The 18,098-nt window shown below is 40.9% G+C and overlaps 1 protein-coding gene across 6 annotated transcripts in view; it reads left to right on the top strand.

The window, feature by feature from the left end:
* Positions 1–18,098, top strand: part of iqsec1b (IQ motif and Sec7 domain ArfGEF 1b) — a 199,363-nt gene that overhangs the window by 159,155 nt on the left and 22,110 nt on the right. Inside the window, exon 1 of one of the 6 annotated variants that reach the window (XM_067588398.1) lies at positions 11,744–11,929. The exons of the other annotated variants lie outside the window; for them this stretch is intronic. Coding sequence (XP_067444499.1) covers positions 11,865–11,929 — 65 coding nt within the window. The 5' untranslated portion in view covers positions 11,744–11,864. Of the gene's footprint in view, positions 1–11,743; positions 11,930–18,098 lie in introns of those variants that run through there. 6 annotated transcript variants of the gene reach the window in all.

Genomic DNA, 18,098 nt, shown 5'->3' with positions numbered 1-18,098 from the left:
TTGGTGTCAGATGAATGACAGTCAAACTGATGTGACAGCACAGAAGAGATAATTATAGGAGAAAACACAGCATAGAGTTTCAGTTTTAGGAGGGTGCCATTGGAGGCCAAAAATAATCAGCCGGGGTAATCAAGTGTGTCACACCAGACTGCCACTCCCTTCCCCTGACAGGCAGGCACACACAGCCGGCACAACGCCATCACACAACCTTTCTTCCATTTCAGCCTCGCAGCTCTCCTTGGCAGAGGTGAAAACTCCAGCAGGAGGGCAGGGGGACATGTAGGAAGGAGAAAGGCAGCCTTTATTGCAGATGCCAACATCAACAGCACCCAGAGCCAGTGTGTAGACAGAGGTGCTGCCTGTCCTTCAGTAGCCTCAGTGTGTGTTCTGCACCACAGAGGAGGGACGGGACAGGACAGGAGCTGGCAGCGAAAAACCAGGCAGGGTGGTGCCAACGAGCCACACGAACCATAACTAGATCCACACTCCTCTGGAAATCCACCAGAGTGAAAGAGAGGAGTCCTGCTGTTAGTGCCTGTTTGGACATCTTTCTGGAATTTAAACTTTTTGAGCTCAGGTTATACTAGAGATACTATAGAAACAGGCCTGGAGTCAGCTGTACTTTACTTGAGCTTCTGTACAATGAAGGTAGGATCATGTCTTACATCCTCACTGTTGATTTGTTTTTGTTAAACCTCTGGTATTCCTTTAAGCAGAAATAGGTTACATGGGATGCTGTTCTCCTTTGAGAAACTGTTTTGTTGTAACACAGGATGACATTTAATTTTCTTTGTTAGTCTACCACCTTGCGTTTTTTCACTCCCTTTCCTGTCATGTCTGTGACATTTTGGGGACTATCCTGTTAGGCCTGAACCAAATGGGTTTCGGCTCTTCCCCTTGTGGTAGATAATAGATGACCACCCCTTCGTTTTTCAGTCCTGTGCCTCGCAGCAGATGATGTACAGCTGCTGCTCCTGAGAGCCCCATTCCTTCACTTGGATAAAATGCCCTTGAAAGCAGCAGGGGCAGCAGGCGGATCCATAGCCTGTCATGACCACTCAGTGAGGATCTCAGACTGCATAATTTTGCCCTGATGGTCCTGCTCAAAGCGGACAGCAGAGGGTACTGCCCATCAGTCACTTTGGCAACAGAGCTGCCCACTCGGTGCCAGTGATGAGCAATGAATGGTAGAGCAGGGACTTAAAGGGGAGATGGAGAAATAAAGAAGAGGTAGGCAGGACCTGTGGGGGTTATGCAGCAAAATTTGACCAGCTGGCTGCCGCCTCCCTCCATTTCTCCCTTCTTTCCCTGTTCGCCTCTGGCCTGGTCAGTCCATCATACAGGGTACAGAGTGGTGGTGGAAGCGGCGAGTTTGTGGCCACCGACACTGTCAGGTCACATGTTCCTATAATATTGTCACAATAAGTTAAATTTAAGGACCACTACTTCATAAAGAACTAACTTTGTGAAAATGTTTAATTCAGTATCGACTTGTATAACCATTCAGTGGTTTCACCAAATAAGTTCTGCAAACGTAAAACTAATTTCATGTCTACAGGGTGTAAATGTGCAGACTGGAACAGAGGGGAAAAAAGTTGGAACACAGGGACATAGTTTCTGCAGAGGTTTCATCTAAATGGTTTGATGTACCTGATTCCAGGAAGAAATGATGAGCTGATGACAGACCAGAGGCAGACACTACCAATGTACTGAGTCAGGGTCGGGGTATTTGTGTGGATGTTAATCACTGTTCCAGACACCACACAATGGTGGACTCTAAAGTAGAACAAAAAATTGAAATGACCGTATGAAAACCTCAAATTGCATTTATAAATTTCTGCAAATGTACAAAAGATGCAGCAATGCTCTCCAACACATCAGCATCTCACTGACTATTCCATTAGTTTCTGTTGTTTTTCATGTTGTTTTATTAGTGCAGTATTTTTAGGTATTAGCATAAATTTGAGGGTAATCACACCAAGATTGTTTGGTTTAGAGTCAAACTACTTGAGTTTGAGTGTTAGCTCCTTTTATTTGGATCATATGGGAAAAATCAGGTGGCAGCAAAAAACCACCATGAGCCAGCTGTGGAAATTTAACTTTCCCTCCTCCTCCAAGACTACTTCATAGTTGTTAGGCATGAGAACTAAATCAAGATGAATTCAGGAAATGACCACAAACTGCAAAGTTTTATTGGTTTAAGGAGGCAGATGTTGAAATTTGATACACAGAAGTGCCCCAAAGTTCAATGCAATAAAGGACAGGAAAGGACTAAGTGGACTCCAACAGTCAGCTACTTTCCCATATAATAATAACCAGAATGAACACATGTTAAATTTGATTTTAGAAGTTCAAATATGACAAGGTAAATAAGGATAATAAGAACAAAATTGTTATATGTTTAGCTAAAGTTACTGAACGTGGTATCTGATATGTTGAGGACAGCAGAAAGAAGTCCAATATTCACTCTCTTTTAACTCTGTTTTTGGTCTTCATCAACTCCTGAGTGAAATATCTGGCTCTTTAGCTGCTAAATGCTCCACAATGTTCACCAGCTAGTCTACAGCTAACTGTGTCTGTTTGCTGTTTGGTGCTGAGCAGGTAGTGTACAGTGGCTTTTTAGAGGTTTTTCTCTGAAAACAGCCTGCTGCGACTGAAAACAACACTATAAGAGCACTGAGAGTGAACCAAAACCATAAAGTTCCAGCCAGACAACTAAACAATGAGCTGGAACTCACTATAATGCTCGGTAAAGCTGAGAGGAGCTGCAAAGACACTGATAATTCTCTGTAGGTTCATCACTACAAGCGACACCTCTTACATTACACATTCTCATTTGATACATTATTGTAAAAACATTACTGATCATAGCTGCTTTAATATTAATAAAAGCAATGTTGTTGATCCTGATAATGTTAAATTGCTGCTTTTGTGCAGCAGTGAACGGAGCAAAGATCCAGAGAGGAAGCCAAAACTTTATCAGACTGGTGATATTTTTAGTGTTCATGTCATGAACTGACTCTTCCTAGCTGATGCAGAAACCTGTCCTCTTTGACTTTAACTTGCCTCATTTTTTTTCCACTCCCCTCTATATTTTTGTTTTTTTGTTTTCTCCTCCTTCACACATAGCCGGTGTCCCGCCATTCTCAGACACAGTCTGAGCACGCTCAGCCGGGCTGCTCGGCCTGGAATAGCAAAATGTTTATGAATACTAATGAAGCAGGAGCTCATCCAGAGCCTCAGGTCTACGTCACTGCGAGGCTCTCGTCTGTTTTCAGTGCAAACCAAACATGTCAGGATCTGCTGTGTGTACGGAGAGAGGCACAGGCCTGACTTCAGTGCACATGACTGATGATGAATGGTGTGAGAATGTAAGCTTCTTCTTCAGTGAATGTTATCTAGTATTACTTGCTAGGCTAAAATCTGATTGTTATGGAGTTTTTTTATGGACAAAGTCTCAGTGAGTTGGACTTCCTGAGCCTGCCGATGATGCAGTGTCACACTCTGTATCTATGGAGGACATCTGAAAAATGCTTCCTGTCTTGAATCATCAGATAGCATCAGGGTTTGCTGGGATTGTCTGCACGGCGTTCAGACCTGACAATAACAAACACTGAAGATGGGAACTGATGATAAACACTCAAGCTTGCTGTGGAGCAGTAATACAGAAAGTAAAATCAAGCACCATATAAGGATTTACTCTACAGCAGTGTTTTTCAATCCTGGTCCTGGGGCACCCGTGCCCTGCATGTTTGTAGACTCCCTGCTCCAACACATCTGATTGAAATGGGTCAATGTCAGGCTTCTGCAGAGCTTGATGACGAACTGATCGTTTGAATCAGGTGTGTGGATACAGAAAAAGAGAAAAATCAGATTTTTTTTTTTTCCATAATATTTAAACAGCACAAGTCACATGGAATCTGATCTTTTCAATTCTGATTTGGGTCCTAAATCAGATACAGATCTGATTTTTTTTTTTTGCAATGTGACCTCAGTCTGAACAGTCGGAATATCGGAATTCATGTGACTCAATGTTACTTCAGCCAATACAACCCAACTCCTACGTGTCTTCTCAGGGAGATGGATGGCCTGAACTGAGTGTTTTGCAACAAGAGTCTTGTGGAGAGGTGCTGACAGATGTAGTTAAAAGTTGCCTTTGACATTGTGAAATTTTGGATGAAACCTGTGAAGTCATTCAAGTCACAATCCCTCCACTCCTGGCTCCAACTCCACATCCACACAAACCTCCGTACAGAAGTAGCATCCATTGCTCCACGACAAAATTAATTAAAAATGTAACTCTCTTTCTCCTCATCCTCATCCTTGTTCTCATCTGTTCACGAATTTGCTGGCTTCCACTGCACATCAACTTATAAATGAAACCGTAAACGCTGACTTCAGTGGCCTCCATGTTTACTTCCGTACGACAGCATGCTGCATGTGACCTCTTTATTATTTTTCTTATGCACATGCGGGTCAGTTGCAGACTGTGACCAGTTCACACTGGAATCTGATACTGACCACATTTAAAAAATAATGTGAACAGATAAACAAAAAAAAATGGATCAGAGCAATAAATCCTAATTGAGCACTAAGACTAGCCTAAAACATGCAGGGCAGGGAGCCCCAGGACCAGGATTGAAAAACGCTGCTCTGCAGTTTGCCTGGGAATGACATTAACTGATTTGAGAGTCTCAGGCAGAGCTACACCTTGTTTTCTCCAGCTGAGATTCAATCTGCCTGGATTATTTAAAGGATTAATCCAGTTTATTACAATTTGGGTCTTTTTAGAGTCATTTTTAGCCTCCATCAGTAGTAATAACATTGTGTTTACAAAGTTAATTGCTGAGATCTGGGGATGCAGCAACATTGCTTAAAAAAAAAAGTCAGGTTTAAACAAATCTGCAGGTTTGTCAAATCTGTTTGGAAGAGAAAACAAAGGCAAATATAAAAAGGTTAACTCTGAGTGTTCAAAATCCTACATTTCTTTTTGTTTGACATTGGCAGCAATGTTAGTTATAAAATGTTTTTTTTTATGCAAGTGCGGGCTGTCAGGAGATTGTGAAATCTCAGGTTTATGCTGCCATTGTTCCGGACCTCTAACCTTATGTAATATTCATATCTGGAACTTTAGGTTATTCATTATTTTTTAATTATTGTAGTAGTTTTTTTTATTATATTAGTAGGAATTATTGATACACACCACTGGAAAGTACTGAAAATGTGATATACATTCATTGGTAAATAATTATAGCTCTTATCATTCTCACTGGTTTCCCTCATACTTTTTATACCTTAGCCAGTATGACCATATTAAAATGTATTCTATGTTGTAAAAAAGGTCTTAAAAATCTTAATTTGGTGGACTCATATGGACAACACACACTTTTTGTTGACATGGTAGTGACCTACCGTACTTAACATAGTGGTGCAACACAGTTTTCTTGTACACTGAGGGATATTAGCAACATTTCAGGTGTGCTGACTCTTAATTAAGTGGATCACATAATCTGGCTGAACTATTTGGTTTGTTTATAACCTGTCTGAACATCTGACTGCTGTGTTAATTCCCCTGCGTCACGTCTTTTTAACCACGTAGTTTTCTTTCCAGAGCTCAGCAGTTAACTTGGTGGGTACAATTTTATTATAACTAGATAAAAACGATGGCCAAAACCAGGAACATAAAACCCAGGTTGTGATAAAGTGGAATTATCCTTTAAACATACCTCAGCCTCCCTCTGCTCAGTATTTACCTCTCACTACAATGCTGTGGGTTAATGGTGTTGGTTTGGCACCAGAGCTTAGAAGCAGCTCAGGAACAGCCTGGAGGAAGAGTTACGGCAGGAGGATTAGCAGAGATAAGCTGAATAACTGCACCCTGGTCATAGAGGCTAGAACAGTAAAGCATAAACATTGAACAGATTCGATGCCATATGGTCATCAACATAACATCAACTGTGATTTCATCTGCCACTCACTGACTCTGCAGCTTGATTGCTTTATGTATGTTTGTGTGCATTCACTGGGTGCACAAATGGATGCTTGCATGCATTCGGTATTTATCTTTAATTAAGTGATGTGTGATGCGTGTTCTATGTATTCTTCACTGACCCAGAGCAACATACATGTGCATCATGGGAGTAAGATAAATTAATCCTCCCTCTCTCCTCCACTCTCTCTCTCTCTCTCTCTCTCTGTGGCGGAGAGGCTCGAGGCTGAGAGGGCAGGGCCACCGCCTCCCTCTGAAGGCCACACGTGGGTGGGTTCTGAGCTCCGGGATTACAGGGTTGAACTGAAGCCAAACAGCTTTACAGTGGACAGCCAGAGACACATTCAGCCTGCTGGCCGGGGCCAAGGCCTCGCTCAGTTTGGGGTGTGGGTGATGCAGCTGGGGCAGACACTGCAGAGATCTTTGTTTTCATGTTAGAATGAACTTATTCCCCAGTGTCTGTAAACAGGACATGATGCTTACTTAGGAGATAATTATAAATGTGCCAGCCTGTTGTCAGTGTGCCCTACGCACTTGTGAAAACACGCTACAATCTTTGCTCCGAGTCAGTGTGGTATAATGGAAAACAGTGTTTATGGCTGCACTAAAATTCTTGTTTAAATAGCTTGTCTGTTGTTTGTGTACATTTTGTTCTGACTCATAATTAAGGTGAGGCGGATTGTAAAAAGAATCAGGTCAAATATAATCTCATTTTTCAAGCCACAACAATTAGTCTAAAACCAAACCTGGAAATGTAAATGCTGCCTCGGATCACATTCACTAACAATATTCTTTCCAGTCCAGGAAGTGTTACTACACAAAAATCACAAAGTGCGTTTTCCAACCACCTGTTTTTATGCGTATTTTCAATGTGCACAATTTGACTGGGAACGCCTGAAATGTGAAGAACGGTCAAAGTAATGAGAAACAGTTCTTACATCTGGCTGAGGTGGAAAAGTTGGCGTATTGATAAAAACAAAATGTGACACAGCGCAATGAAAAACAGACTGAGTGAATAAATCATGACGCACATGAAGCATGTGACTAACATCACTTAAGCTCAAAATAGCGGCAGATGAAAACATCAGATCTGTGTGGAGACTGATAGACATTCCTCAAAAATGACACATGAATATTTCCATGACGTTTTCCACATGGCTTTCCATCATGGTTTCAGTCTTTTAATCATTTCATCTCATTGTGGCCTTTTCCTCTGCCATGGTTTAGAATAAGCACCACTAAATGTTTACCTAATTCCTAATATTCACATAACAGTAATAGATGGAAATGCGCCTTAATTCACATTTTCTTTTGACAATTTTCTGGAAAAATCTGGTTAAAATATGCGTTTGCATAGGGTTTGCATCTTGCTTTTGTTTAGGTTTAGGTTTCTAAACTAACTGCATTAAAATATTGTGGTTTTGATTGAATTTTGAAAAACACACCTCATCTCATGCAAGTCAACATTGATTTTTTCCATTTTAAACCAAGACCACAATCATTCCCCAACTTAAACCAATTGAGTTAGCATGAAAATGATAAAAAAAACAAAAACAAACGTGGCTTTAGCTGCAACGAGCGGATATTGTAGAAAAACCAATGAATCTTTTAACGTTTTATGTTAGAAGCTTTTGTAACTTTGCATATTCATTCATTAAAGTTGACAAAAAATGTAATCTGGGAGACATTACCCAACTCATTGACATTACACATCATTTCTAGGGGGCAGGGTTGGTAAAGCAAAGAATGTGTCAGTTTACTGGGGATGCAGGAGTTAGCCTATTTCCAATATTGATTGTCTATTTTGAAAACCTCAATCAATTATTCATTACATGATATCAAGCCATATTTTTACCACTATTTATAGCCAGCAATCACCATTCACTGTTTCACTGTAAGACCTTAAAATCCTCAACTTACAATGATATAAACAGAGAACAGTAGCAAAATCTCACATTTGTGAAGCTGGAACTGGTGAACGTTTTGCATTTTTGACCTCAGCTATATTATATTGCTCCTGTGTGATATGATGCCATGTAAGTGTATATTTGTCTATTGAAGATGTCTCTGCTTGGTGAATCTCAGAGAGCTCCTTGTGTTTCTAATCAGTGCTGCTGTTGTTTTCAGCCACAGCCCGTAGCATCTGGGGAGGTGGACGCGCAGACACATTTGTCTCCAGCTACCCCACTCGCACAGACTGGTCAATTTACTTACCAAGCGGAGCAGAAAATGCAGTGTCTGTCAATGACTCTATTTTTGTCCCTGCTGGATGAGAACCAGTCTCATGCAAGATGTGAAATTTATCACTGCTGTGGGAGTGGCATGTTGTCACAGCAAATGAGCAGCCGGGGTTGGTGAGGGTTTGGACATTGTAGATGGAGGTAGAAGGGCATGTAGCAGGAGAGCAGGGAGTTTACTGGTGGTTATAGTTGGACCAGAGCTGTGACACCCTCTGTCCGGCCTGCTGAGGAGCTGGAGCTGGATGTAGGGATTAATACAAGGGCGACAGATCCTGCTGTTTCCACTTTGGAGTCTAGACAGAGTGTGACAGGTGTGTCTGTAACACAAGCCCCTTAAAAGAGCTGTCTGGAGTTGAGTTGTCTCTCTGTAAACTCACTTGGAAAGCACTCAGTCGGAATTATTCAGCTACTCTAGACGCAACAGCTGTTTTCTGAATTCCTTAGTAGCTTTATAACTTTGATCGATAGATTACAGACAAACTGTGAGGGAGCACCAAAAAATCAGTGCAGTAACATGGACACAAATATATTTGACTGAAAACACATCATCTGACCATCAACCATCTGACTTTAGCTAGTTTCACTGCATTTTGATAACTACATAACTCAATCAATATTTTTAGATATTCTTGTCATGCACACAGCCCAGCCTGACTTCCTCAGGTGTTGTGATTCTGCACGCACACTTCAAAGGTCATGATGGGAACCTCATGCAAAGACCCAGCAACATATTTAGCAGTGGAATAATAAGACTTGTTTTTTTGTCTTTACAGCTAACATACTAAATAATGTAGCTTATATTTAAAGTCTGCATGTATATCTATCAGCCTGAAAAACAAGTAGCACTAACAAAGACCCACCGTTTTCCTTTCATACTCTACTGTACGCTGTAGTTTGACCTTTCAGGAGATACATTTCTTGGAGAACAACAGCTGGCACAGTGACTTCCTGGAGTCATTTTGTCACCGTATAAGGTTGCCAGGAAACCAGCAGGCAAGCTGCACAGAATTACTCAGCGGATTCATAAACTGTTGTTTATCAAGAAATAGTTCCACCACATAACAGCCCCTAAAACCACAAATTGTTGTTTTTACATGCAGGTTTTTCTACAGATTAAACAAACAAGCTTTCCTGATTTTATTTGATTTTAAATTTTCTTTGAACCGTCTTTTATTTCTTTACAAAAGATTTTTTCTTGTTTTTTTGCTACGCTGAATTGGTTTTTATACACTAAATTGTTGTTGGGGTTTTTTTTGACATAATGATTTCATGATTTGTCTTTTTTATTTTGCTTTCTTTGTGAAGCACTTTGTGACATGGATTTTGAAAAGTGCTCTATAAGTAAAGATTATTATATTTTAACATGTTAATTAATGAACTTTTTGTTTGTATTTTTGGACTTTGGGCAAGCTAGGCTAGCTGTTTCCCCGTTTCCAGTCTTTATGCTAAGCTAAGCTAATCACCTGCTGGCTCCAGCTGAGCTATTATTTAAATATTAAGTATTGCCATAGGTGGTCTCAAAAAATAGACTTTTGCAGGCAGCAGTGGATGCTGCTAGTCCCTGACTCAAAAATAAATACCATGACGGAAGCTGAAATGACAACATTTACTCACATGGTGAGGTATGGAAGCGAGCCCTTAGCAGGCTGCCACTTATTGTGTCAAGTGCCCAACCACTACCATTGGCAGATGTGAAGTTTACTGAGTGGTACACCAATTGAACAATAATTTAGGTGAACCATGAAAGCAAAATGTGGTTTTATCTTCCTTTTTCAGTATGAATACTGGGCCTCATGTAATCTCTGGTCATTGCAGTTCAAACTGTTTTCCAGTGGTTATCTGCCATTGCTGTTTTGGAGACACTGCCCATTTCTGTGACAATTGCTGTGAGTCCACATATCATTTTATATTTGTCACAGAGCCATGGTATGTTGACGCCTGCCTCCCCGTAAGCATATGGCACAGTTTCAGACTTAACTGCGAGGTAAAAATACATCACGTGTCTCCTGACCACTGTACAGTCTGCCTATCCACTGTCAAGATAGAGATGAGAGGCACAAAAATAACCCAAGGTCTGATCAAAGGCAGCTGCCTCAAACTATCCTGCTCTGCATTCAAACAGATGTAGTGGGTGTTAACTGCTGTAGCTTCACCTTAAGCTTCATGTTCATGATTAATACCAAAGGGAGGTAGTTTGCTTAGATATTGTTGCAGTGGGTTGAATGTGTAAATTAATGCCTACTTTAACCTAAACTCTGATTTGACTGGGCCATGGTTCAAGACTGCTGAGAAAGGCTTAGAAAATGTAGTAATCTCAGGCCTTATTCCGGTTGGTGCAACCCATTTTTTTCAGCTTGGGGGTTGTGAAAAGATGAAATTTTCTGGCCCTGGTCGAGCTGTCCTTTGAGCTTTATGGTTAGTTTTGTCCACAGTTGCACTTCCAGAATGGAGGGTCAGGAAAATTTGGTTCGCATTTGTCCCCCTTTGTAATTAGCTATTATGAACTCTACATTCTCACTCGTTCTGTCTTTTGCACTTCACATGAACCTCCACCATATGGGAGGCATTTTGCTCCTTTTTATTGAGCTCTGTAATAGCCCATAAGAGAGGCATTCAGCACCAACTCCCTACTCACTCATACTTATTATATACTGTAATTAGGATTATTTTCCACACTATCCAGCATCATTAGAAATTGCTTTTCTTGAGGCATTGAAGATGTATGTGCTTCACTAGAGGCTCCAGTATAGAATCAGACATCTTGAGGGCCTTCCAGTGATGCCAGCTCTCTACCCAAACCACCCTTATTAATGTAACTGTGTTATCACAGAACTTTACGCCACATGGTTGCCTTGGTTCGATAACATCTTTGGTCAACTTGATACACGCCCGTTGTTTGGGTAATGATGTCATTAGACGGAAATAGATAGGCCCCTCACTGCTTCACTTTTTGGGTTGAGGCAGGGGAATAGGAGTGGTAGGAAATCACCCTAAACACCAGCACAGACATGGGTGGAGATGTGAGTCAAACATTCCCTATTAGTTTGGATGTTTGTTTAAAGGATAGTCCGGCGCTTCAACTGGCCAAGCAGCTGCAGCTTGTTCTGCATCATCTGTTGGGAGTCCTGAAGACTGTGACAGTGATAGTATCTTGGTAAGCACTCCTTTTTAGGCCTTTGATCAGTATGCCATATGAAGCTGAAGGTTGACAGCTGAACAACAGTACCTCCACAGTCACAGCATCTAAAATGGTATATCCAGGGGTTTCCCCAGGCTTCATCCTTGCCGCCCAGATCCTCTTGCTATTAATAAAGCTGGTCTGACGCTACCAACAGAGCTCTCCCATTTTTACTCCTTACTCGTTGTCCCTTCCTGTTTAAGACCCTCCTCATCTGTGGGGCACCAGTGCTCCCGCTGCCACACGACCCAGTTTCCTCTGGAGGAATTCCCTCCCTCTTCCTGCAAAACGCCCCTCCTCACAAGACTCTGAAGGAAGGCCAGAGCTAGAGAGGTGTCAGAGAGTGAAGCTTTCTCTGAACGCTGTGTGGTTAGGCTGCAAAACAACATTAAGCCCATGGATGGAGTAACAGGGAGCAGGGTGGTGATGGGTCTGGTGTAGGTGCTCAAAGGGCAACATGTGGTGTCTGCAGTGTGCCTCTGACAGGACTCAGTCCTTACTGGAGCTGGAATCAGACAGCTGGTAAGCCCAATTTTCAGCGTGTTCATACTGGTGCTATACGTACAAGTTGACACTTTTAATAGTTGCTTGATATGTACTTAGTCTCTGATTTGGCTCTGAATTTGTCTCATGATGCAGGTTGTACATTTAAGTAATGGTCTGTCCTGTAGTCAGGGACTGCTGCCAGACTTAATTGAGAAAGCATTTATTAATGTCCAGCGAAACTGCTGTTAATGCTTATTGGATGAATTTCCTTTAATGCGGTGGTTTTTGTGCCAGAGTAGAGCTGCTGATGAAATTCACAGGAGTCCACTTTGTATAAATAAAGTGTGCTTTATTTGTGATTCAGTAAAGGATCCTCCTTCATCGATGAGCCAGTTGCTGATTTTCCTGCTGTGTGCCAAGCAAGTGAATGCAGCTGAATCAACATTTTACTGTTCTGCGTTCAGTGCCCTCTAACTTATTTTTAATCAACTTAATTAGATCCATAGAGTTACTCATTCGTGAAAACCATGCGAGACAGTGTGAATACACTGTGAAACAAAGAAAACCAGAAGAGTCAGGTTTTGTGTGTGTGTGAGTGGCAGGTCAGAGTAATTAATTCATCAGTAGAGTGACACAGTGAGAGGAGGCTCCACTTGAAGAAGCCACTCAGCAGCGGAGGGAGGGCATCTCAAGGGGATGTGTTGACACCAGAGTTGTCCTCACGTCACCTGCCCCCCTCCGCCGGATCCAACGAGCCACCTTCCACCACAAGCACATCGTTAAAATTCTATCAGCCGGCAATTTATGCACTGTCATGGGATGCCATGGTACCTTGTGGGTTTTTGAATTGAATATTGTAGCCTAACATAAGAGGGAAAGTGAAGTGCACACCTTTTTTATATGAGAGTGATCATTATTAAAATGTGCTGACACAGGTGTTGAAATTTTAAAATCACATCTGACACTGACAGAGAGAGGTGACTATATGAAATTTGAAAAAGGGGCAATCCACCAATTTTATATATCAAAGTTAATTTACCAGTCACAAGGTAAAAAAACAGTTGTGTAATGTCGAGATTTGTCAAGTCTGAGAAAATCACTCAAGTGGCATCACTTGGCTTGGAGACTAAAATTATTAACAGGAAGTCTGTGTTACAAACCAGTGGGAGGGTCTAATGAAAGACACTATTGGGTTGCATGGTGGGAAGTATACGTCTAGGGTTTTGGCAGTTTGACCCATACTATAAAAGTAAGGATATCTGTCTCCCAGTGCTTCCCTACTTCCTTAGTGATTTATAACCCTACTAGCCATTGGTTTGGAGACCAAACAGCTAATCAGAAGTTTCCTGTTTGTGGCACACTGCATGCAGGCAAACTTTAAAGCATACAGAGTGGAAGTGTCCAAAGTGTTCAAAGGTTTAAAAGCACATAGCAGGGAATTAGAGAGGCTATTATTTTAGATTTACATTTATCTTCAAAAAAATGTAAATAGCCTACGTGCTTACAAAAATTCTTTTCTTAGCTCAATTATCCCGCCTACTTAGTATTGAGACACAATATAATTCCATGTGAAAGTCCACCAAGTTTGTGGAATTTGAATATTCAGTAGCTAGATTGCTCCTTTAAAAAAAGTCAGAAAGCCTGTCAGATGACAAGCATATCATCCTATTTTCGAATATAGTAGCACAAGATTACATTGGTGATTACAGCTTTGTCTGAACGAAGAGCTCGTCACTGTTGTACAGTTTGAATTGTGCTTTAAAGGTGTACTATGCAGGATTTTCCTAAAAAGACTGCATAGACTCATACAAAAATAATCCCTCTCAATCATCACTTATGACTCATTAGAAGTGTTTATCTACAGAGACCCTGCCCTCTGCCTGTATTTTATTTCCTTTTATTATTATTTTTTACTGTGTTCGGGATGTTTCTGGGCATCAACCTTTGGGCAGTGGGTGTGTAGCTCCCAGCCAATAACAGCGCGCAGGGTGTGAGGTCAGGACTCACAGCATAGTAACAGATGCAGAGTGTTCTAGAACATAACCACTGTGAAACAATCAGAAAAAAACATTTTATTACTCTGATTCACAGCTTCGTTCTCGCCAGCACTGTATGCTCTCTTCATTCACTCTCTAGCTCACTCGACCACCTCTCTTTCTCTCTCTCTCTCTCTCGCTCGTTTGCTCGTTGGGCTGGGGAGGCCAGCCTTGAATGCTGTGTGTCTACAAACACCAATGACAATTCCTGCGTAGTATACCTTTAATTTTGTCACTTTATTTTGAAAAGGGAGAATTTCCTTCCACTGACCAGCACCAGAATGTAATTTTGGCAAACAGGCTCAATCTATAGGATCTTATTTAGCAGTCACTACAGAGTATTTTGAAATGATAAAATCTTTTTACAAAAACATTTTGTCCTGATGCATTTTTTTCAGTGAGAAGGAAATGAGGAAGTTATTGCCATCTTATTTCTTAAATAAAAAATATGGACTATTTGCTGGTGTGGAAGACAGATCTCTAAAAAGAGTTCCTGGTAAGCAGTTTGGGGAAATGTCTGTCCATGGTCTGTGTCTTCACATAGAAATCTTCAGTAGAAGCCTTTGTGGTGTTCTGTTTCTGACTGTGTCAAGAGATACCAGCTTTCTTGCTTTCTAATATTATGCTGACATTTCGTTACATCTATCCATCTGAGGACGACTCCTTGTTGGTTCAGAATGAGGTTCCCGCTGTCTTGACATATTCAAGGAACCACCGTCTCTCATTCCTTCTCCTTTGCCCTTTTTATCCATTTTGCCTCTGCTTTAATATGGGATTTTTGAGGGAAGGATATTAATTTTAATGAGGCTGGATGAATGCTTGGCACAGACTGTAGAAGTCTCTCGGTTGGTTGACAGGTCCGACCGAAATCACCTCTCTCCCTTTCTCTATGCAGTCTGAGGGAATTGGATCAGTAGCGCTTTGACTGCCGGGATGACTCATCCTCTGTGTCAGGGGAAGAAGAGTGGATTCAGACATATTGAAATTAAGTGACTTTTATATTTTTCAGTGAAAAGTTGTCCTCAACCACCATTGTTAGTGTTTTAGTGAAGCTTGTTTGTCTGTTGTTTAACCTTATTATGTAAGTAGGTAGAGAGTAATGCAACATAACCAACTAACTGAAGACATAAACATGCCTGGAGTGCTATCGTGCCTTCAGTCTGAATTCCTAAAGGCGTCTGCTGACTCTTGCTTCGAGCTGAGTGCTAGCATGCTAAGCCTCTCTTCCATCTAAACAAATGGATATTTCCAATTAGACATCCTCTGCAGGAGCAGACATATTACAACCCACCCTTCAGTCTAATTAAAGGACTCTCTTTTTTTGATTAGATATGTTCCTTTTAGAATTAAAATGTGTTGAAGATGCATGGAGAGGAGAGTGAAAATGCAGAGAGCATAATTAGCACCAAGTGTCCTGCTGAGAGAGAGGACACTTTCTCTAATGAGAGATGTTATCCCATAACAGAGGACCCACAGCCTACCTCACTTTATGTGACTTGGCTGAAAGGCATAAAGTCATCCAAAATAAAATAAAAAATATGTTGTTTGTCCTGGACTTGCAAAATAATCCAAATGAGTCTACTGGCAGGATAACACCATTTGTCAGTACCTTCCAAATCCAATATAAAATGATCCATTTGACAATTTTTTGCCAGAAAATAGTAGAAAAACTGTTTTGTTAATGGTTAAAAGAAACCAACATTGACTGTTGTTAGGAAATGGAGATGAACAGCAGTCTCCAGAGTACAAGTAACACACTTCATACATTAAGTATGAAGCTGAGGTTAGGGTGTGGTTAGCCTAGCTTAGCATAAAGACTGGAAACAGCTAGCCTAGCTCTCTCCAGCCTTCAAAAATCTGCTTACCCTCACCTCTAATGCTCACGAATGAACATGTTGTTTCTTGTATGTTTAATTGGAACACCAAATAAAAAGCACAAAAGTACAATTTGTGGTTTTAGCAGGAGTTAAGTGCTGGAACTATTTCTTAGCCAGCAGCAGCCAGGTGCAGCTGAGCTAATCGCCTCCTAGAAAGAAAGGGGATAAGCATATTCCCCAAATGATATAGATTAAACATTAACTGGTTGAAGTGCCTCTTGTTTGTACTGCATTTCACCTTGCATGCATTTATTGCTGTGAGCCTTTTCTGGACATGAAATCTCTTTCCTATTAAGGTTTTATTTTAGCCTTTGTTATCTAACCTTGACACGTTCTCCCACAGAGGTTTGGGTATTTGACAAGGTTATGCAGTGATAGATGTCTCTAGATGGATGTCCTTGTTCTGAGTCTTTCCACTTCATCCATCAATTGATGACAAACTAAACACAATGATATTGATCATATTTTGTTAAAAAGTTGCAGAAAAGCTCACATTTCAGCCATGGAGTGTTACTGGCAAGGTGAAGTTCAGGAAATCATCTGTCGTTTTTAAAGTCTGGGTCCGTAACTACGTCACTCCTGGCTATGTTTGATGGATTGAAGACATTTTTTTCTCTCCGAGTGACTGGCTGTGCTGTTGATACAAGGTCAGATGCTACACAGGCGACAATAGGCCCTGTAACGTGAATTTTCTTCTGTTTTTTTGCTCTCTGATGGTGGCATTGTAAACCACTGCTGTGTGCAACTAATCGATGAAGGCTGTACAATATGCTTTACTCACTCTCTATAGAAAGCATGTGCCGGATAATGTCTAGTGTCCTACTCTGGAGTTAGGTGTTGATTTATCTAAATCCTCCTGCCAAATACGTTTTTAGGGTGGTGTCAGGATGGGTTTGCAGCTTTTTTTAGTGCAACTCGTAGCAGCTTAATCAATAAGTTGATCATCTGGAATGAAACTGTTGTAATTGATTAATTTACAATTAATTAATTAATTGTTTAAATGTACCTTGTCGATTTTTCTTTTTCTTTTTTTTTTGTGAACAATGGTGTTTACATCCACTGTTTCTCCCAAAACCCATTGTGCATATTCTTTAGGCTCATTCATATTTTGAATGCATTTCCTACCTCAAAAAAACATTTGCAGAGCCAATTTTTGTAAAATTGTTAACATTAATGTCAGCATGCTACCAGTCCTCTTCTTGTCTCCCTTTTCGCAGCAAATTGCTACATTTCTCGGCATGTTACTGCCACCAACTGTTGATCATTTGAATTGTGGGAAACCAGGACTGTGCAGGACTGTGTATTGTGTCACCTGGGCGTTCTTGTGCATGTGCACAAAATGCTAACAAAACAAGGATCTTATCTTAAAAAACATCGCTCCATAGCACTACTAGTGGTCACAAGCTCTCGAAGGTACCTTTAAGTGTTTTATCAAGGAAAAATGTCAAACATTCTCTGGACCCAGCTCCTCAAATGTTAGTATTTGCTGTTGTTTTTAATTAAAATGTCTGCTTATATTGGCATCCAGCTCTGCCTCAGTACAAAGAAATAGGCTTAAATTCTTAAAATCAAGCCATCTGTCACTGAGGGACAGCTTTTTAATTCACAAATTCAAAAAGCAGTCAGATCAGGTTGCTGTCTTGTCCTCCAGTAAAAAACAGCTGTCTCCCACGTACCAAAGCTCAGTGCACTTAAGCTTGCCTAGCTAATCACAACAGTCTGAGAGGTGTGGAGTAAGCGAACAGATCTGTGGCTGACATTTAACTGCTGCAGTCAGCTGTGGCATGGTCGGTCATTGCTCAACACCGCCAGGGTTTATCTAATAAGCCAGGTTGTTGTTTGTGCTGGTGTGAGTAGACAAAGATCTTTATTGATCTTAATATTCAAGGCGTTGCACCACATGATTTAATCACTATTGACATTGTGTGGCTTTGTTTTTACAGAGAGAGGTTTAGCTCCTGATAATGTCGTAGTGATCTCAGAGCTTTATGTTCTTTGATATTTATTATTTATTCACAAACATTTAATTTTTCATATTCAACATTAGTGGTACAGTCTTACAGCTGCTTAGGGTGCATTGAGGTATTTTCTGCCTTGTGAAGACAATGTGTAAAGGCAACAGTCAGCACTCTGACTGCTGCTATAAATTCTCTCACTCGTATTTATACTCAGCCAGCAGTATCAAAGTTCACTCTGTCCATTTGTCACGTGCTTCTTGCTGAAACACAAAGCAGTGCATACCCGCAGGAAAATGACTCAGCAGACTAACTAACAGTGTGCTGTGTGTGTGTG

The sequence above is a fragment of the Thunnus thynnus genome, chromosome 4, assembly GCF_963924715.1.
Source record: "Thunnus thynnus chromosome 4, fThuThy2.1, whole genome shotgun sequence".
Lineage (NCBI taxonomy): Eukaryota > Metazoa > Chordata > Actinopteri > Scombriformes > Scombridae > Thunnus > Thunnus thynnus.
This window is presented reverse-complemented; position numbering and strand designations above follow the sequence as displayed.